Raw genomic sequence first — 15,170 nt, 5'->3', positions numbered from 1 at the left:
TAATACATTTCTTCTGAAGCACCACATAAAAATTTTATAGACAGTTATTTTGGTGTCATCCCCTTTGACAGTGTACCCCGAGGTGGTCCTCACCCCCTCCATGTCCCCTGAGTGATGCCACTGTCCCACAGGCATGCCCCTCTGGGCAGGAGGGGCCAGGCGGGCCTCTGGCATGGGTGACTCCATGGGTGAGATACTCGTGGGTGCTGTGTGGCATGTTGTGCTCCTAAACAGAACGTCCGAGTCCAGACAGCCTACGTGCCAAAGAAGCAGGGCAGACACAGTCCAGGCAATGGGCGCCGTCACGCCTGGGAGGAGGTCAGCCTAGCCAAGCTGGCTGGGCTTCTGCCCCAGGGCAGTTAGGGTGCTGGGCAGCAGCCCAGGCCTGCAGACGGCACGGGATGGGGCAGGTGGCAGGGCAGGGCCTGAGCAGTTGTGGCTCCAGCCGCTGGGGCTGAGGCACACTCTTTGGCTACCCGGCAGCTCTGCTTAGGGCTGGGGCCAGCTTTGCATACACCTGGCTGGAAGGCATCAACAACATCCTACAGTGCCCAAGGTCGACATGCAGCTGGAGCATCAGGGATGCAGGCCTGTGGCGTGAGCTGCCGGCTGGTGCAGCTTGCGGGAGGGTGGGGGGTGGTGGAAGAGGAGGGTGAAGGGGGTCCCATGCAGGACACTAGGCCAGGCCCCACATGGGAAAGGTGGGCCTGCCAGGAGAGAGGGGCCGTGGGGAGCCCAGGCACCCTGATGGCAGAGGGTAGGCCTCAAGGGCAGGCCCAGGCCGACTAAGTACTTGGAAGGCTTTTCTCAGCTGCTCTGCCAGTTGCCTTCACAGCCAGGTCCCGTGGGGCCTGAGGGGACCTTGGCTGTTGCTCTGGGCAAACCTCCCATACCAGCTCCATTCCACACTGTGATCAGAGTCAGAGGCCCAGAGTCCTCTGACCCCCTGCCCAGCCCCTCTCCCCAGCCATCTCAAGGGCAGGAAAGAACGCATCTTCTGAGAACTTGGCCTTTCTTACTTTGCCCTCTCCCCCTTCTCAGACACGCTGGACCTGCCCTGGGTGGAAGTGGGGGACTGAGCAGTACATGGGTCCCCAGGGAGAGGTGGGGCCCTGGGAAGACATGAGGTCCTTGGGCAGACGTGGGGCCCCAGCTGGCCAAGCTCATCCTATACTGGCCAGGCAGTTCTCCAGCCAACCCCAGGAACACAGGCCTCTCCCTGGGTGGAAGGGCCCCGGCAGACCCCAGCCTGGCCAGCGGATGGTGCGTCTACGAGCAAAGGAGGCTGTGTCTCTTCTCAGGTGCCTGCCTCGCCCTGGAGGGGCTCAGGTGGGGCTCCTCCATGGAGCTCCCGAGGGCTGGGGCGGGTCCGAGTCTTCTTTGGGCCCTCACTCAGCATGCAGCGTGGGTAGAAAGGACTTCATGAACTGATACGTGGCATCTGGAGTGCCGTTCAACAAATAACTGAGGAGGGGCAGAAGGAGCCACAGGGGGGCAAAGGCAGAGACGGGCCTCCCTGGCATGCAGCACGAGGCATTTCAGAGCCCGGCCCCCACGTCTCTGCCTGCCCAATGCACAGCAGTGACACCAGCATCTGCCTGGCACAACACTCCTGAAGAAGTTTCACACCCACATTCCCTGGGCCTCGGAGCAGCCTAGGCGGGTGGAGCAGGTGGGCCATGCTGTCTGTCCAGCCCACTGCACCGGGAGATCAGGTATGGCTTGCCCAAGGGTGGGGCTGGGACTCATATGGGGCCTTCTGCCCTCTCCTCGCCTCCCCAGCTGGCCAGAAGGAGGCTGCAGGACTGCCTGGGGCCTCTTTGGCACTGGCCAAGCTGGGGCTGAGCTCCTAGCGTGGGTGAATCATGCATGGCTTGTTCTGCTGGTACACAGTCAGGGAGCTGGCAGGATAAGACGGTACAGGTAGCTGCCTGTGCCAGACACAGGCAGCACAGCCACGTGGCACTATGCAGGGGAGCCTTCCTGACAGAGACGCCTGGCAGAGCAGGGCTGGGCTGGGCGGCTGTCAGACTGGCGGGCACACTGCACCACTGAGTCCTGGACCCCAACCTCAGTGTATGTCTCGGCTCCACCACATTCTCGCCCTGGGTTCTCTTAACCCCCTGCCCGCAGCTTCTTCATGATAAATTAGGGAGCGAGGTGCTCATTTTAAAGGGTCCCTGGAGCAAGTGGTTACTAATCAAAAGGTTGGGGGTTCGAACCCACCCAGTGGTGCTGCAGAAGAATGGCTTGGCTTGGCTTGGAAATCTGCATCCGTGAAGATCATAGCCAAGAAAACCCCATAGTTTTCTTCTCTTTAACCACATAAAACCCCATATAGTCCTCTGTAACACATGGGGTCAGCAATGGGTTTGGGTTTTGGTTTGGTACTCGTTCAACATTTGGGTGTTCTCTATGTGCCGGGCAGTTTTGGGCTCTGGGGTGCATCGATGGACAAGTCCACCGGATTGCAGAGCTCGTGTGAACGCGGGTGGGCAGCGAACGGGAATTAAAGATGATTCCAGAGGCAGGGGCTCTGGGTGGAGGGGGGCTGGAGCCCGCTGGGCGGGGGCGGGGTGATTTGGAAGCCTCCTGAGCTGGGCAGGTACCGCACCTGCATCTCCCTTGGCCTTGGGCCTGAACACGGGCAGGGGAAGCCTGGCTGTCTGACCTTCCAGCTTCCTCCCAGGTGACTTCAGCCCTCCCGGAGAAGTTCACAGGCTCTGCAATTCCCCCGCCCCCTTCCCCCAGGCCCCAGAAGGAAGGCCTCCTCCCCCTTGTGTCTGTCCCTGCAGGCTGCAGGCCCCCTCTCACACCCCAGCATCCTGCTCCTGCCGACCGTGGGCACCCTGCAGACCCCAGCCCAGGTCCCATGCACACTGCGAGGCCTCTGAACCCTGCCCCTGCCCCTGCCCCTAGGGACTGGTCAGCCCAGCACCTGAGGACCCTTTGACCCAGGCTGCCTCGGTCAAAATCTGGCGCCACGCCTGCAGCTCCACAGCCTTGCACAGGGAGGGTCCTTCGCTGAGCCTCTGGTCCCCCAGGGGAGCGTGGGGGTGGGTGGTCGTGGCACCCTGCACCGAGGAGGATCCGACGCTCAAGCTCCCCTGCCTCCGCCCGTGGTGTCCGCGCCCACCAGCCCCTCTCTGGGCCGCGGAAGGCCCCGCCGCCTTCCTGTCCTTAGCGCCGCCCGAGGGGAGGTGTTCCTGGGCTCCAGGCCCGCCCCGGGGCGGTGCACCGTCGGCCCCGCGGAGAGGAGCCCGTGCCCGCGCCCGGCAGCCGCGCTCCCGGGTCCCCCCGCCGCGGACCCGCGCACCCCGTCCCCGCCCGCGTCCCCCGCTGCGTACGGGGTGACGCAGGCCCGCCCCCGCCGCCGCGACCGGCCCCCGTGGCCGCCGCTAACGGTCCCGCGCCCCCGCCGCGCGTGCACCCCCGGCCCGGCCCGCGGGAACCGAGGCGGCGATGGAGCCGCTGCGCTCGCTGCTGTGGGTGAAGGCACAGAGCTGCACCGTGAGCCTGGAGCCCGCGCGGGCGCAGCTGCGCTGGTGGCGGAGCCCGGGGCCCGCGGGCGCCCCCGGCGCGGGTGAGTGTCGCCGGCCCGCCGCGCTCGCTCGGGGACGGGGGAGAGCAGGACTGGGAGCCTGGGGACAAGAGGCCCCTGGGGAGCGGGAGCTGGGGACGGGGAGGCCGAGGGAGACCCCGGGGTCGTGGGGCGGGGGTTCCAGGAAGGCGGGGGGCAGGGTACGGAGAAGGAGGGGGGAGGTGCAGAGTCCTCAACGGCAGCTGGCAAGAAAAGGTCCGGTTCGGGTCGCGGAAGGTATTGCGTTCTGGAGACGTGGGAGGACAAAGAGCAAGCGGAGGGGGGGGGACGTCCTGGGGATGTGGTCACTTCCCGGAGTGACCCCCTGGGCGAGGCGCCTGCATGCCCGCCGGGGAGGTCAGCAGCCGGGAAGGTGGCCTTGATGGGCCCTTCCACACACGGGTCTGCAGGTATCTAGAGAATAGCCATCCGGACGGGCTCAGATGTGTTAAGGACGAGGATGGTACAAGGCCCCCTAGTCATTTCAGTTTGACCCAAAGGTGGATGCTTTCCTGTACCATCACAGGAGGGAGTACTCTGGCGGGGTAAGGGTAACTGTGGCTAAAGAAGTTGGAGAAGGGGCTGGGTGACCTCTGCCGGGATGTGCTCTCTCTGCGTGCTCTCTGTGCGTGAGGGGGTGGGACGTTCATTTTGGTGCCACAGGCTGAAGGAGTGACCTCGAGGGCCCCCCAGTTCTGAGAACACGTAATTTCTGGAGTTTTGTGTACCTGCCACCTGGAGGGCACGGTGCAGGGGTTGGCGAGAGGCAAGGACATACCCTTTCCTGTAAGGCAGCTGGCCTGAGATGCAGGGGAAGGACTGCTTGGTCCCTTTGCAGAGCTATCTGGTGACGGAGGGATTGGCTTAGAGAGGAGGTGTCACTTGAGCTTCGGAAGGAGGGGGAGGATTACCCAGCTTGAGTTGGAGGGTGTGACGCGGGAGGGTGGTTGGGGCACAGGAAACCTGGTGGGTGTGCTCCACTTCATTCATCCTGATCTTTCGCGAGTGTTTATTGAGAGCCTTTTGGGGACACTGCTTCCCACGGAGCCTCTGCTGCAGTGGGGCTTTGTCCATGAAAGGGGCTTGGGGAACAGGCAGGAAACGCTTGTCTGTCGTGAGGAGAGGGAGTCGCAATGATGGCAAATGAGAAGGATGTTTAAGCGTTGTTATTTTCTGGTCCAGGCAAACCCGGGCCCCTGACGTTGTCAATGGCTCGGATGTCAGATCAGCCTCGATCCCCGAGACTCTCTCGTGGATCTCTATGACGTCTCTTGAGCGTAAGGGCTTATTATCCCTTAGCTTTCAACATATGACCGAGGGTGACGTATACCGGGTCGGGAGTGACCTAAGAGTAAGCCAGGGCGAGCTGCCGCGGCCGCCTGCTTCCCAGTCCACAGTGTATGATCGATTGGCTCTGGTTATGACTCCCTCCTTTCATACACGTTGGAGCTCTCTGAGCCCGTTTGGATGGTGTTGCTAAGTCCTTGTTTATGACTTAATTGGTCCTGATGTCTCCTGTTGATAAGGTCTTTTTCGTCCTCTAAGTTGCACCATCTTCTTTGTCTCCCTTTTTCATGTGTTGTTTACCTCTACGTTTGCTTTCAGCGAGCCTGCTCTCTCCACATTGTCCGATGGAGGTGGGCACTGGCTAAGGGGCAGGCATGGCAGGTGGTGGCAGGTCGCTGTCTTGTATGGGTGTCACTGCGCGGTGATGTTTGCCTGGAGACCTGGAGGGACTGCATTCTGTGACCCTTGGGGAGAGACCCATCCAGGAAGGGCCAGTGAGTGCAGAGATCCTGAGACTCTAGGCCGAGGTGGCCAGCAAGTCCGCCTGGGAGACTGGGATGGAACTTCGCCTTTTCCTGTGATTGGGACAGGAGGCACTGGAGGGTTCTAGCAAACTGGACAATTAAAAAGGACCGCTGGCTGCTGGCTGGACAGAGAAGAGGAGGGACGGTCAGGAGACTGTTGGGCTAATCCTGGCGAGTGGGACGTGCTGATTAGGGACATTCGAGCAGGGTTGGTTTGTGGAGCGAATGAAGCAAGGACTCCAGGTTTGGGGCGGATTGAAGCTGTGGTTGACTGAGAGAGGGACCCCACGGGGAGTAAGAATTTGCTTTTTTGGTGATTGGGTGGGTGTGCAGCAGAGGCCAGAAGTTCTTGTGTGGCCATTCTGAGTTTGGGATGCCTTTTAGACACTGCTTTGTGGACCGTGGGTGAGAGGATGGGTGCTGAGAGTCCCCAGGTGGGCTGGAGAGGGTGGGGGGCCCAGGCCTCTGACCTGTCACCAATGTTGATTTCCCACCCTGGCGTGACCAGAAACAGTGTCTTTGGGGAGATATGTGAGTAGGCGCCTGAGACTACTCCTTTCTGAGGTCCGTAGGACGTCTTCTTGGGAGAAACATCATGCCTCAAACATGACCCTCGGCCGAGTACCCCCACATGAATGGTATATCCAGTCCCCTGCTCTGTTGGATGTGGGGATGTCACTTTGCCCCACAGGGACCTGTGATTTGGCACCTGTCTTGGGGCCTGGTGTTTAACTGAGCATCCCTACAAATCTCTTGGCTTAATGGTGATGGGTGCCATTTTGTGGAGCACTTACTACGTATGAGGAAGTGTGCTTTACGCCTGTGTCGTATTCAGATGCTATGGCATTCCTGTGCCCATGACAATGTTGAACTGGCCCTGCTGGCAGTCAGGCTGGGGTTTGAAGCTCAGTGGGTCCAACTCCAGCCCCATGCTTGTCCCTGATGAGTGTCCTGCCTCCCTCAAGAGCTAAGGGGCTATGTGGACGCTGGACAGCCCCGCCCTGACGGGGTACCAGGGGCGGGGAGTCACTCATTGCCTGTTTTAGGCTGGGCTCCTCATCCAGCTATCATTATGGTTTTCTGTCACCACGTTCTGGGCTCTGTGTGGGGCTGTGTCTACTTTTAGCCTGCTTGTTTTCCGGGCTGCTAAGGCCCACAGCTGCTTAACCTCTTCCTGGGAATGGTAGCTGCTTCACTCATGCTGACTGGGAAGGTGCTTCTGTGTGGAGGCATCCAGGGCTCCCCCTCTGGCTGCCCAGAGACAGACCCCTCTGTGCATTCCCTATCGAAAATGGCTGGGCTGCAGCTGCAGAAATGAAGCCACTCCATCTCTTTGGGTTTTTTTTTTATAGCTCGTGACCCCCAAAAGGAGCCAAGCCCATGTGAGAGCGTTTAGGGCGTGAGTGAGCTCGCCAGGGCAGAATTTGGACCAGTCAGGGACGTTTGGCTCGGTAGGAGAGGGTGCTTGCCCAGGGGTGCTGGGCCGGGGCTCCTGTCTGGGCCTGCCTGGCTGGGCCGGGCCTGGGGGGAGCGAGGGGGGTTGTACTCCCACAGGCTCCCAGAGGGCCCGTGTGGTGAGGAGAGAGCAGCCAAGGAGCTGGGGGTGACAGGTGGGGTCAGGAGGAATTGAGAGGCAAGCTGGGAGCCCTCGTGTGGGGATGGGCCAAAGGAATAGCCAGAGTACCTAGTGGCCCCCGAGTGCCACGGTGCTGGGTGTGGTCACCCACATTGTTTCATGTAATGCTCTCGGTGACTCAATGTTGTTGTTAGCTGGGGTCCAGTCGCCCCCAACTCATGGTGACCCCATGTGTTTCACAGTAGAACTGCTCCATGGGGTTTTCTAGGCTAGAATCTTTACTGAATCGGATCACCAGGCCTTTCTCCCAAGGTGCACCACCCAGAGACCTTACTCAGTTAAGGCTCTTGTTTTAGGCCGTGAGAACTGGACGTGGTGTTGATTGCCGCAGGGGCTGTGGTGCACAGGGAGCTGGCTTTCAGGGCAGACATCTGCTCCCGCTCGCAGCTGGCCCAGGCTGGGAGAGCTGCTCCCTGCTCACCCGCAAAGGTAAAGAGGAGCCGGGAGTGCCGCAAGTTTGTGCCCCAGGAGGCTGTGAAGGAGCAGGGGCCCAGCTGGGCCAGCCTGGTCGGAAGTAGGGCAGACGGAAAACAGGAAGCCCCAGGGGGAGGCTTCTCAAAGTGGGCCGAGCGGATGAACTTGAAAGTGACTGACATTACGTCCTGATTATAACTCTAAGCTGCAGTTAAAGGCGCTTAAATAGACTCTGGGTTTGTTCTTTTGGAGTTGGAGCTTGAGGACTGTGTGTGGGGTGGGGTAGGGGCCACAGGCAATGATGAAGAATACGGAGAGAGAGTGCTGGCTCCCACGCTCCACCGTGGACCTTGACAGGGAGTCCCCCCCTTCCTTCTGCCAGCCCCACCGGGACCCCCCCCGAAGCTGCCGGGGAGTGCCCTGGGTGGGCTGCTGCTGTGTGCATGCCACGCACCCCCAGCTTTCCCTGCACCGTGCTGGGCAAAGCCTGAGCAGGCCACAGATGCTTAAAAACTTAAAGAAAAAAAAAATTGTTGTTGTTGAAAATACATACAGCACAAGTGTGTACCAATTCCAGCGTTTCTACATGTACCCTTCAGTGGCGTTGATGACGTTTTTCAAGTTGTGCAACCATTCTCACCCTCCTTTTCTGAGTCATTCCTAAATAATTTTTTTCTGATTGCAAAAGTAATTCACGTTAATTTAGTAAAATCTAGAACACAAAGAAGAGCACAGAGAAGAAGAAGAAAAAAAGCCATCCTCAGAGTAGAAATGTGCTGAATAGGGTTTTTAATGGCTGATTTTTTTGGAGATAGAGCATCAGGCCTTTCTCCTGAGGCACCTCGGGGTGAACTCAAACCATCAAGCTTTTGGTTAGCAACTAGTCGCGTTAACCATTTTCAACACCCAGGCACTCCAGTCTTACACTTAAGCACTAATTAATATGTAGTATTTGTGTAAATGCAAACAGGGAAAATGGCTAAGTACTCAGCAGCTAACTGAAAGGTTGGTAATTTGAACCCACTCAGAAGGACCTTGGGAGAAAGGCCTGGCAACCTGCTCTTGAAAGATCACAGCCTTGAAAACGCTGTCCGCTCTGGCACGCATAGGATTGCTGTGAGTTATAGTCAACTTGATGGGAACTTTTTTTTTTTTGGCTTATGGAAAAGTACATGAAAGACAAGTTAGGAAAACATACTGTGGAATGTTTTCTATATAATTATTTACCCTTTTAAAACATGGTATTTAAAAACGGACTTTAGCAAGGTATAATTTGAGTGCTATAAAAGGCACGTTAAGGGTTTACTTGGATGAGTTTTCAGAAATGCCTCTGCCACGTAAGCATCACCCCATCAAGACATGGAGCGTTGACATCACCTAGAACCTTCCCCTGCCTCTGCAGTGAGATCCATCCCGGTGTTTGTGTGTCGTGGTTTGCCCTTTTTTGTTCCTGAGTGGTAGTGAATCATGTGAGTATACCACAGTTTGTCTACCCGTCCACCTGCTCATGGACTTTTAGGCTGTTTCCAGATTTTGGCTGCATGAGTGAAGAGGCTGTCATCATTTGTGTTTAGTTGTTTTTGTGTGTTAAGAGCTGTGGCTGCTCACCGAAAGGTCAGTGGTTCAAATCCACCAGGCACTCCTTGGAAACTCTATGGGGCAGTTCTACTCTGTCCTATAGGGTCGCTATGAGTCGGAATCGACTCGACGGCAACGGGTTTGGGTTCTTGGGGGCATATGCTTTCATTTCCCTTAGGTAAATATTAAGGAGTGGAGTTGCCAGGCCATAGGAAAATGTCCGTTCTAAAACATGATGTACACTGGCCGTGCAGTGTTGTATTGCAGGGACATTACCAATGCCTGATTTATTGACTGACGGCGGTAGAAAGTGTCTCAAATTCAGAATCAGATGTTGTTCTAAATTTAATCATGTCCTCCGAAAGCGTATGTTGAAATCCTGAGCCTTGTACCTGTGAGGGTGACCCTGTTTGGACATCAGGGTTTTTCTTTTGTGAGGTTAATGAGGTCATGCTGGAGCAGGGTGGGTCTTAAACTTAATCCCTTCTGAGTGGCACCTTATAAAAAGAGAACACGGACAGGGAAAGAGGTGCACGCACCTGGGAAGAGGCCCTGGGAGCAAGCGGCTACAACCAGGGCTTCCAACCGGTTCGGTTCGTTCCAGTTCGAAGCCCTGCTGAGAATTTGCATTTCCAAGTTCCCTGCTGAGAATTTGCATTTCCAAGTTCCCTGCTGAGAATTTGCCTTTCCACCCCAGATATACTGAATCGGAATCTACGTTTTAACAAGATCCCCAGGTGATTCGTATGTATAACTTTCTGGGAACTAACCGGTTGGAAGTGCTGCTATAAATCAAGGGGTGCCAAGGAATGCCTGGGGCTGCTGACAAGGAGGGACCCTCACCTCGAGCCGACACCCTCATTTGTATTTCCAGCCTTGAAACCTGTGAGATGATAAATTCCTGTTCTTTAAAGCCCCCTCTCTTGTGGTATTTTTGTTACAGCAGCCCTGTGTAACTGAGACAGATGGATTAAAGATTTTCGTGTAAAAATAAATATAGATCAATATATAGACGATATAGATCAATTTATAGTCTTGGAATGGGGGGGAGACCTTCCTAACCAAGATGGACTCCATAAGAAATTATTTTAAAACCCAGATATATTTGACTAAGTGAAATATTTAAAATTTCTTTTGTAATATCATAAATTAAAAAATGAGGGGGATGATGTTTTCAACAAATATAATAGTCAAAAGGTTAAATAAAAATAACCTTACATAAAAACTGACAAGAAAAAGACAGCCCAGTAGAGAAATAGCAGTGGGTGGTGGTGATGTTGTTAGGTGCCATCAAGCTGGCTCCGACTCACAGTGACCCCATGTGCAACAGAATGAAACACCGCCCGACCCTGTGCCATCCTCACAATCGTTGTTATGCTTGAGCCCATTGTTGCAGCCACTGTGTCAATCCATCTCATTGAGGGTCTTCCTCCTGTGTGCTGACCCTCTACCAAGCATGATGTCCTTCTCCAGGGACTGGTCCTTCCTGATACCATGTCCAAAGTAAGTGAGAGAAAGTCTCGCTATCCTTGCTTCTAATGAGCATTCTGACTTGTACTTCTTCCCAGATAGATTTGTTTGTTCTTCTGGCAGTCCATGGTATATTCAGTTTTCTTCTCCAACACTGTAGTTTGAAGGCATCCATTCTTTGGTCTTCCTTACTCATCGTCCAACTTTTGCATGCATATGATGCGATTGAAAATACCATGGCTTGGGTCAGGTGCACCTTAGTCCTCAAAGTGACATTTTTGCTTTTTAACACTTTAAAGAGGTCTTTTGCAGCAGATTTGCCCAAATGCCATGCATCATTTGATTTCTTGACTGCTACTTCACTGGGCGTTGATTGTGGATCCAAGTAAAATGAAATCCTTGACAACTTCAATCTTTTCTCCATGTATTATGATGTTGCTTATTGGTCCAGTTGTGAGGATTTTTGTTTTCTTTATGTTGAGGTGTAATCCATACTGAAGGCTGTGGTCTTTGATCTTCATTAGTAAGTACTTCAAGTCCTCTTCACTTTCAGCAAGCAAGGTTGTATCATCTGCATAACGCAGGTTGTTAATGAGTCTTCCTCCAATCCTGATGCCCCATTCTTCATCTAGTCCAGCTTCTTGGATTATTTGCTCAGGATACAGATTGAATAAGTATGGTGAAAGGATACAACGCTGATGTACCTTTCCTGACTTTAAATCCCACAGTATCCCCTTGTTCTGTTCGAACGTCTGCTTCTTGATCTATATACAGGTACCCAATGAGCACAATTAAATTGTTCTGGAATTCCCATTCTTCCAAATGTTACCCGTAATTTGTTATGGTCCACACAGCTAAACGCCTTTGCATAGTCAATAAAACACAAGTAAACATCCTTCTGGTATTCTCTGCTTTCAGCCAGGACCCATCTGACATCAGCAATGATATCCCTGGTTCCACGTCCTCTTCTGAATCCAGCTTGAATTCCTGGCAGCTCCCCATCAATATGCTGCTGCAGCTGCTTCTGAATGATCTTTAGCAAAATTTTGTGTGTAATATTAATGATATTGTTCAATAATTTCCACATTTTGTTGGATCACCTATCTTTGGAATGGATACAAATATGGATCTCTTCCAGGCAATTGGCCAGGTACCTGTCTTGTCATAGACAAAGGCCTTAGTCATCTAGTGCCGCTATAACAGAAATACCACAAGTGGCTTGCTTTAACAAAGAGAAATTTATTTCTCCACAGTAAAGTAGGCTCAAAGTCCAAATTCAGGGCGTCAGCTCCAGGGGAAGGAATTCTCTCTCTGTTGGCTCTGGAGGAAGGTCCTTGTCATCAGTCTTCCCCTGTAGTAGGACCATGCAGGTACCCCGTGTTCAGAGGACGCGCTCTGCTCCCGGCACTGCTTTCTTGGTGATATAAAAAAAAAAAAAAAAAAAATTTTTTTTTTTTTTTTCTGTCTGCTTGCTTCCCTTTTTATCTTTTGAGAGATAAAAGGTGGTGCAGGCCACACCCCAGGGAAACTCCCTTTACTTTGGATCAGGGATGTGACCTGGGTTAGGGTGTTACAATCCCACCCTAATCTTCTTTAACATAAAATTATAATCACAAAATGGAGGACAACCACACAATACTGGAAATCATGGCCCAGCTGAATTGATACACACATTTTTGGGGGGGACATAATTCAATCCATGACAACAAGTGAGCACTTCCAGCGCTGCATCCGTTTGTTGAAACATCTCAGTTGGTATTCTGTCAGTTCCTGGAGCCTTGATTGTCACCAGTGCCTTCAGTGCGCCCGGACTTCTTCCTTCAGGACCATCGGTTCTTGATCATATGCTAGCTACCTCCTGAAATGGTTGAACGTTGACCAATTCTTTTTGGTATAATGACTCTGTGTATTCCTTCCATCTTCTTTTGATGCTTCCTGCATCACTTAATATTTTCCTCATAAAAAACCCGTTGCCATCGAGTTGATTCTGACTCATAGCGACCCTGTAGGACAGCGTAGACCTGCCCCATGCGGTTTCCATGGAGTGCCTTGTGGATTCAAACTGCCGACCTTTTGGTTAGCAGCCACAGCTCTTAACCACTGCAGGAAACCCACGAGGGTTTCCATTTTCCACATAGAATCTTTCAGTATTACAACTCGAGGCTTGAATTTTTTCCTTCAGTTTTTCAGCTTGAGAAATGCCTATTGTGTTCTTCAGTTTTAATTTTCTATCTCCAGAACTTTGCACATGTCATTATAATAGTTCATCTTCTCAAGACACCTTTTGAAATTCTCTGTTCACCTCTTCTGCTTCATCACTTCTTCCATTTGTTTTAGCTCTCTGCTTTCCAGAGTAAGCTTCAGAGTCTCTTCTGACATCCATTTTGGTCTTTTCTTTCTTTTCTGCCTTTTTAATGACCTCTTGCTTTCTTCACGTATGATGTCCTTGGCGTCATCCCACAACTCATCTGGTCTTCAGTCATTAGTATTCAGTGCGTCGAAACTGAGCTTGAGATGGTCTCTAAATTAAAAAAAAAAATTTAGGTGGTATATATTCAAGGTTGTAGTTTGGCTTTCGTGGATTTGTTCTAATTTTCTTCGGCTTCAACTTGAACTTGTATCTGAGCAGTTGATGGTCTGTTCCACAGTCGGCCCCTGGCCTTGTTCTGACTGATGATGTTGAGCTTCTCCATTGTCTCTTTCCACAGGTGTAGCTGATTTGATTCCCATGTATTCCATCTGGTGAAGTACACGTGTATAGTTGCCGTTTATGTTGTTAAAAAAGGTATTTGCAAGGAAGAAGTTGTTGGTCTTGCAGAATTCTATCATGTGATCTTCAGCGTCATTTCTATCACTAAGGCCATATTTTCCTCTACTCCATCCAAAACCCCCTTGCCGTCAAGTCTATTCGGAGTCATGATGACCCTGTGTGTTACAGAGAACAGCTGCTCCACAGGGTTTTCTTGGCTATAATCTTCATGGAAGTGGATCCCCAGGCCTTTCTTCCAAGCTGCCACTGGCGTATCTGAAGCACCAGCCACTCAGTTAGCAGCCGAGTGCAAACTGTGTGCCCCCCCAGGAACCTCTGCTCCGACCACCAGTCCTTCAGTCCCCAGACGAGCTCCCGGGGATGTGAACACCTCAGCGGCCCCTCCCTGGGGCCGACTGTGCTGTTGGAAAGTTCATGCATCCTGTTCAGGACTCAGCAGACTCCTCGCGGCCCACGGCCTGGCTTGCACTCAGGGCTCCCACCTGTTCCCGTGCTCACCTGCTCTGAGCCCAGCTGAGCCATTTGTGATTGCCCCCACCCCCATACACACACCCCTGCATCTTCTCCTCGATTTGCTGTTTGCTCCCTCTGCCGGAAATATTTTTTCCTCAGTTCCCCACGTTGCAGTCTCACCCTCCGTCCCGGCCAGCTCCCTTCACCAGCAGGTGACTGTTTCTTTAGCCTTTACTTGTCCTTTTCTTTTGATTTTCTGGAAACTCTACTGGCACATCCCCCTCACCGTTTCTTTCCGCTTCGTGTCAGGGTTTTGCTTCTTTTTTCTTTTTTTAAATTTTTAAGGTATTGTCTTATCTCCCCTGCCTCCTGTCTGAGAGCGGAATCCACTTCCGGTTTACCTTCCCGCCTGCCTCCTCTTCCGCTTCCCCAGGAGCCCCGCCCCGCGTTGTTCTGCGTCCCTGAGTGTGCTGTGTAAATCTGTGAGTGGGTGTGTGAAGGAAAGGCTTGGCTGGCCCCTTGCTGACTCGGGAGAGCGCACAGCGCCCTCGTCATGTTACTAGCATCTCTGGTCACTGGGTTGGCCAGGTGCCCTCTGGGCAATGAGCTGGGAGGTGCCAGCGGCTTGTGGTGGCCGCCACTGTACTCGCACGGGAACGTGACGTGGAGTGGGGGGGTCCAGTGATTTCTCACTCTGTATGCTCTCTGCGGAGCCCTGGTGGCGCAGTGGTTAAACCATTCGGCTGCTAACCCAAGAGCTGGCAGTTCGACTCCACCAGCTGCTCCTCGGAAACCCTATGGGGCAGGTCTCTGGAGTCCTGTAGGGTCACAGTGAGTCAACATAAACTCGACAGCAATGGGTTTTGGGTTGGTATGCTCCCTGAGGACCCCTGGTGGCATAGTGGTTAAAGCACTCAGCTCCTAACCCAAAGGCTGGTGGTTGGAATCCACCACCTGTTCCACAGAAGAAAGATACGGCAGTTGGCCTCCATAAAGACTACCGCCTTGGAAACCATATGGGGCAGTTCTACTCTGCCCTACAGGGCTGCTGTGAGTCAGCATGGACTGGGCATCAGTGGGCTTGGTTTTTTGGGCTTGGATGCTCTCTGGTCACCTTACTGTCCTCTGAGTGAACGTGGGCCAGCAGCCAGCGGGTGGCCAGGAGGCTGACCCAAGTGCTGCGTCCCCCACACCCGCCCGATGTGCCGTCTGCACCTGTATTTTCACCCCACCACGGAGTCAAAAAGGAGCCCCAGTGGCGCAACGGTCAAATGCTCAGCTGACAGCTGAAAGGTTGGCGGTTCAAACCCGCCCAGTGGCTCCCCGGGAGTAAAGACCTGGCGATCTGCCCCTATGAAGAATACAGCCTAGGTAGCCCTATGGGGCAGTTCTGCTCTGTCACATGGAGTCGCTAGAGTCGAAATCAACTCGCTGGCACCCCACAACAACAACATGAAG

At 53.6% G+C, this 15,170-nt stretch overlaps 1 protein-coding gene across 1 annotated transcript in view; it reads left to right on the top strand.

Annotated features, from left to right (window-relative positions):
* The first annotated feature begins 3,271 nt into the window (after nucleotides 1-3,271).
* Nucleotides 3,272-15,170, top strand: part of CERK (ceramide kinase) — a 68,731-nt gene continuing 56,832 nt past the window's right edge. The window contains exon 1 of the mRNA XM_049884680.1: nucleotides 3,272-3,583. Coding sequence (XP_049740637.1) covers nucleotides 3,463-3,583 — 121 coding nt within the window. The 5' untranslated portion in view covers nucleotides 3,272-3,462. The remainder of the gene's footprint in view (nucleotides 3,584-15,170) is intronic.

Source organism: Elephas maximus, chromosome 4, assembly GCF_024166365.1.
Source record: "Elephas maximus indicus isolate mEleMax1 chromosome 4, mEleMax1 primary haplotype, whole genome shotgun sequence".
Taxonomy (NCBI): domain Eukaryota; kingdom Metazoa; phylum Chordata; class Mammalia; order Proboscidea; family Elephantidae; genus Elephas; species Elephas maximus.
The sequence above is the reverse complement of the archived record's forward strand: the minus strand, read 5'-3'. Positions and strand labels throughout refer to the sequence as shown.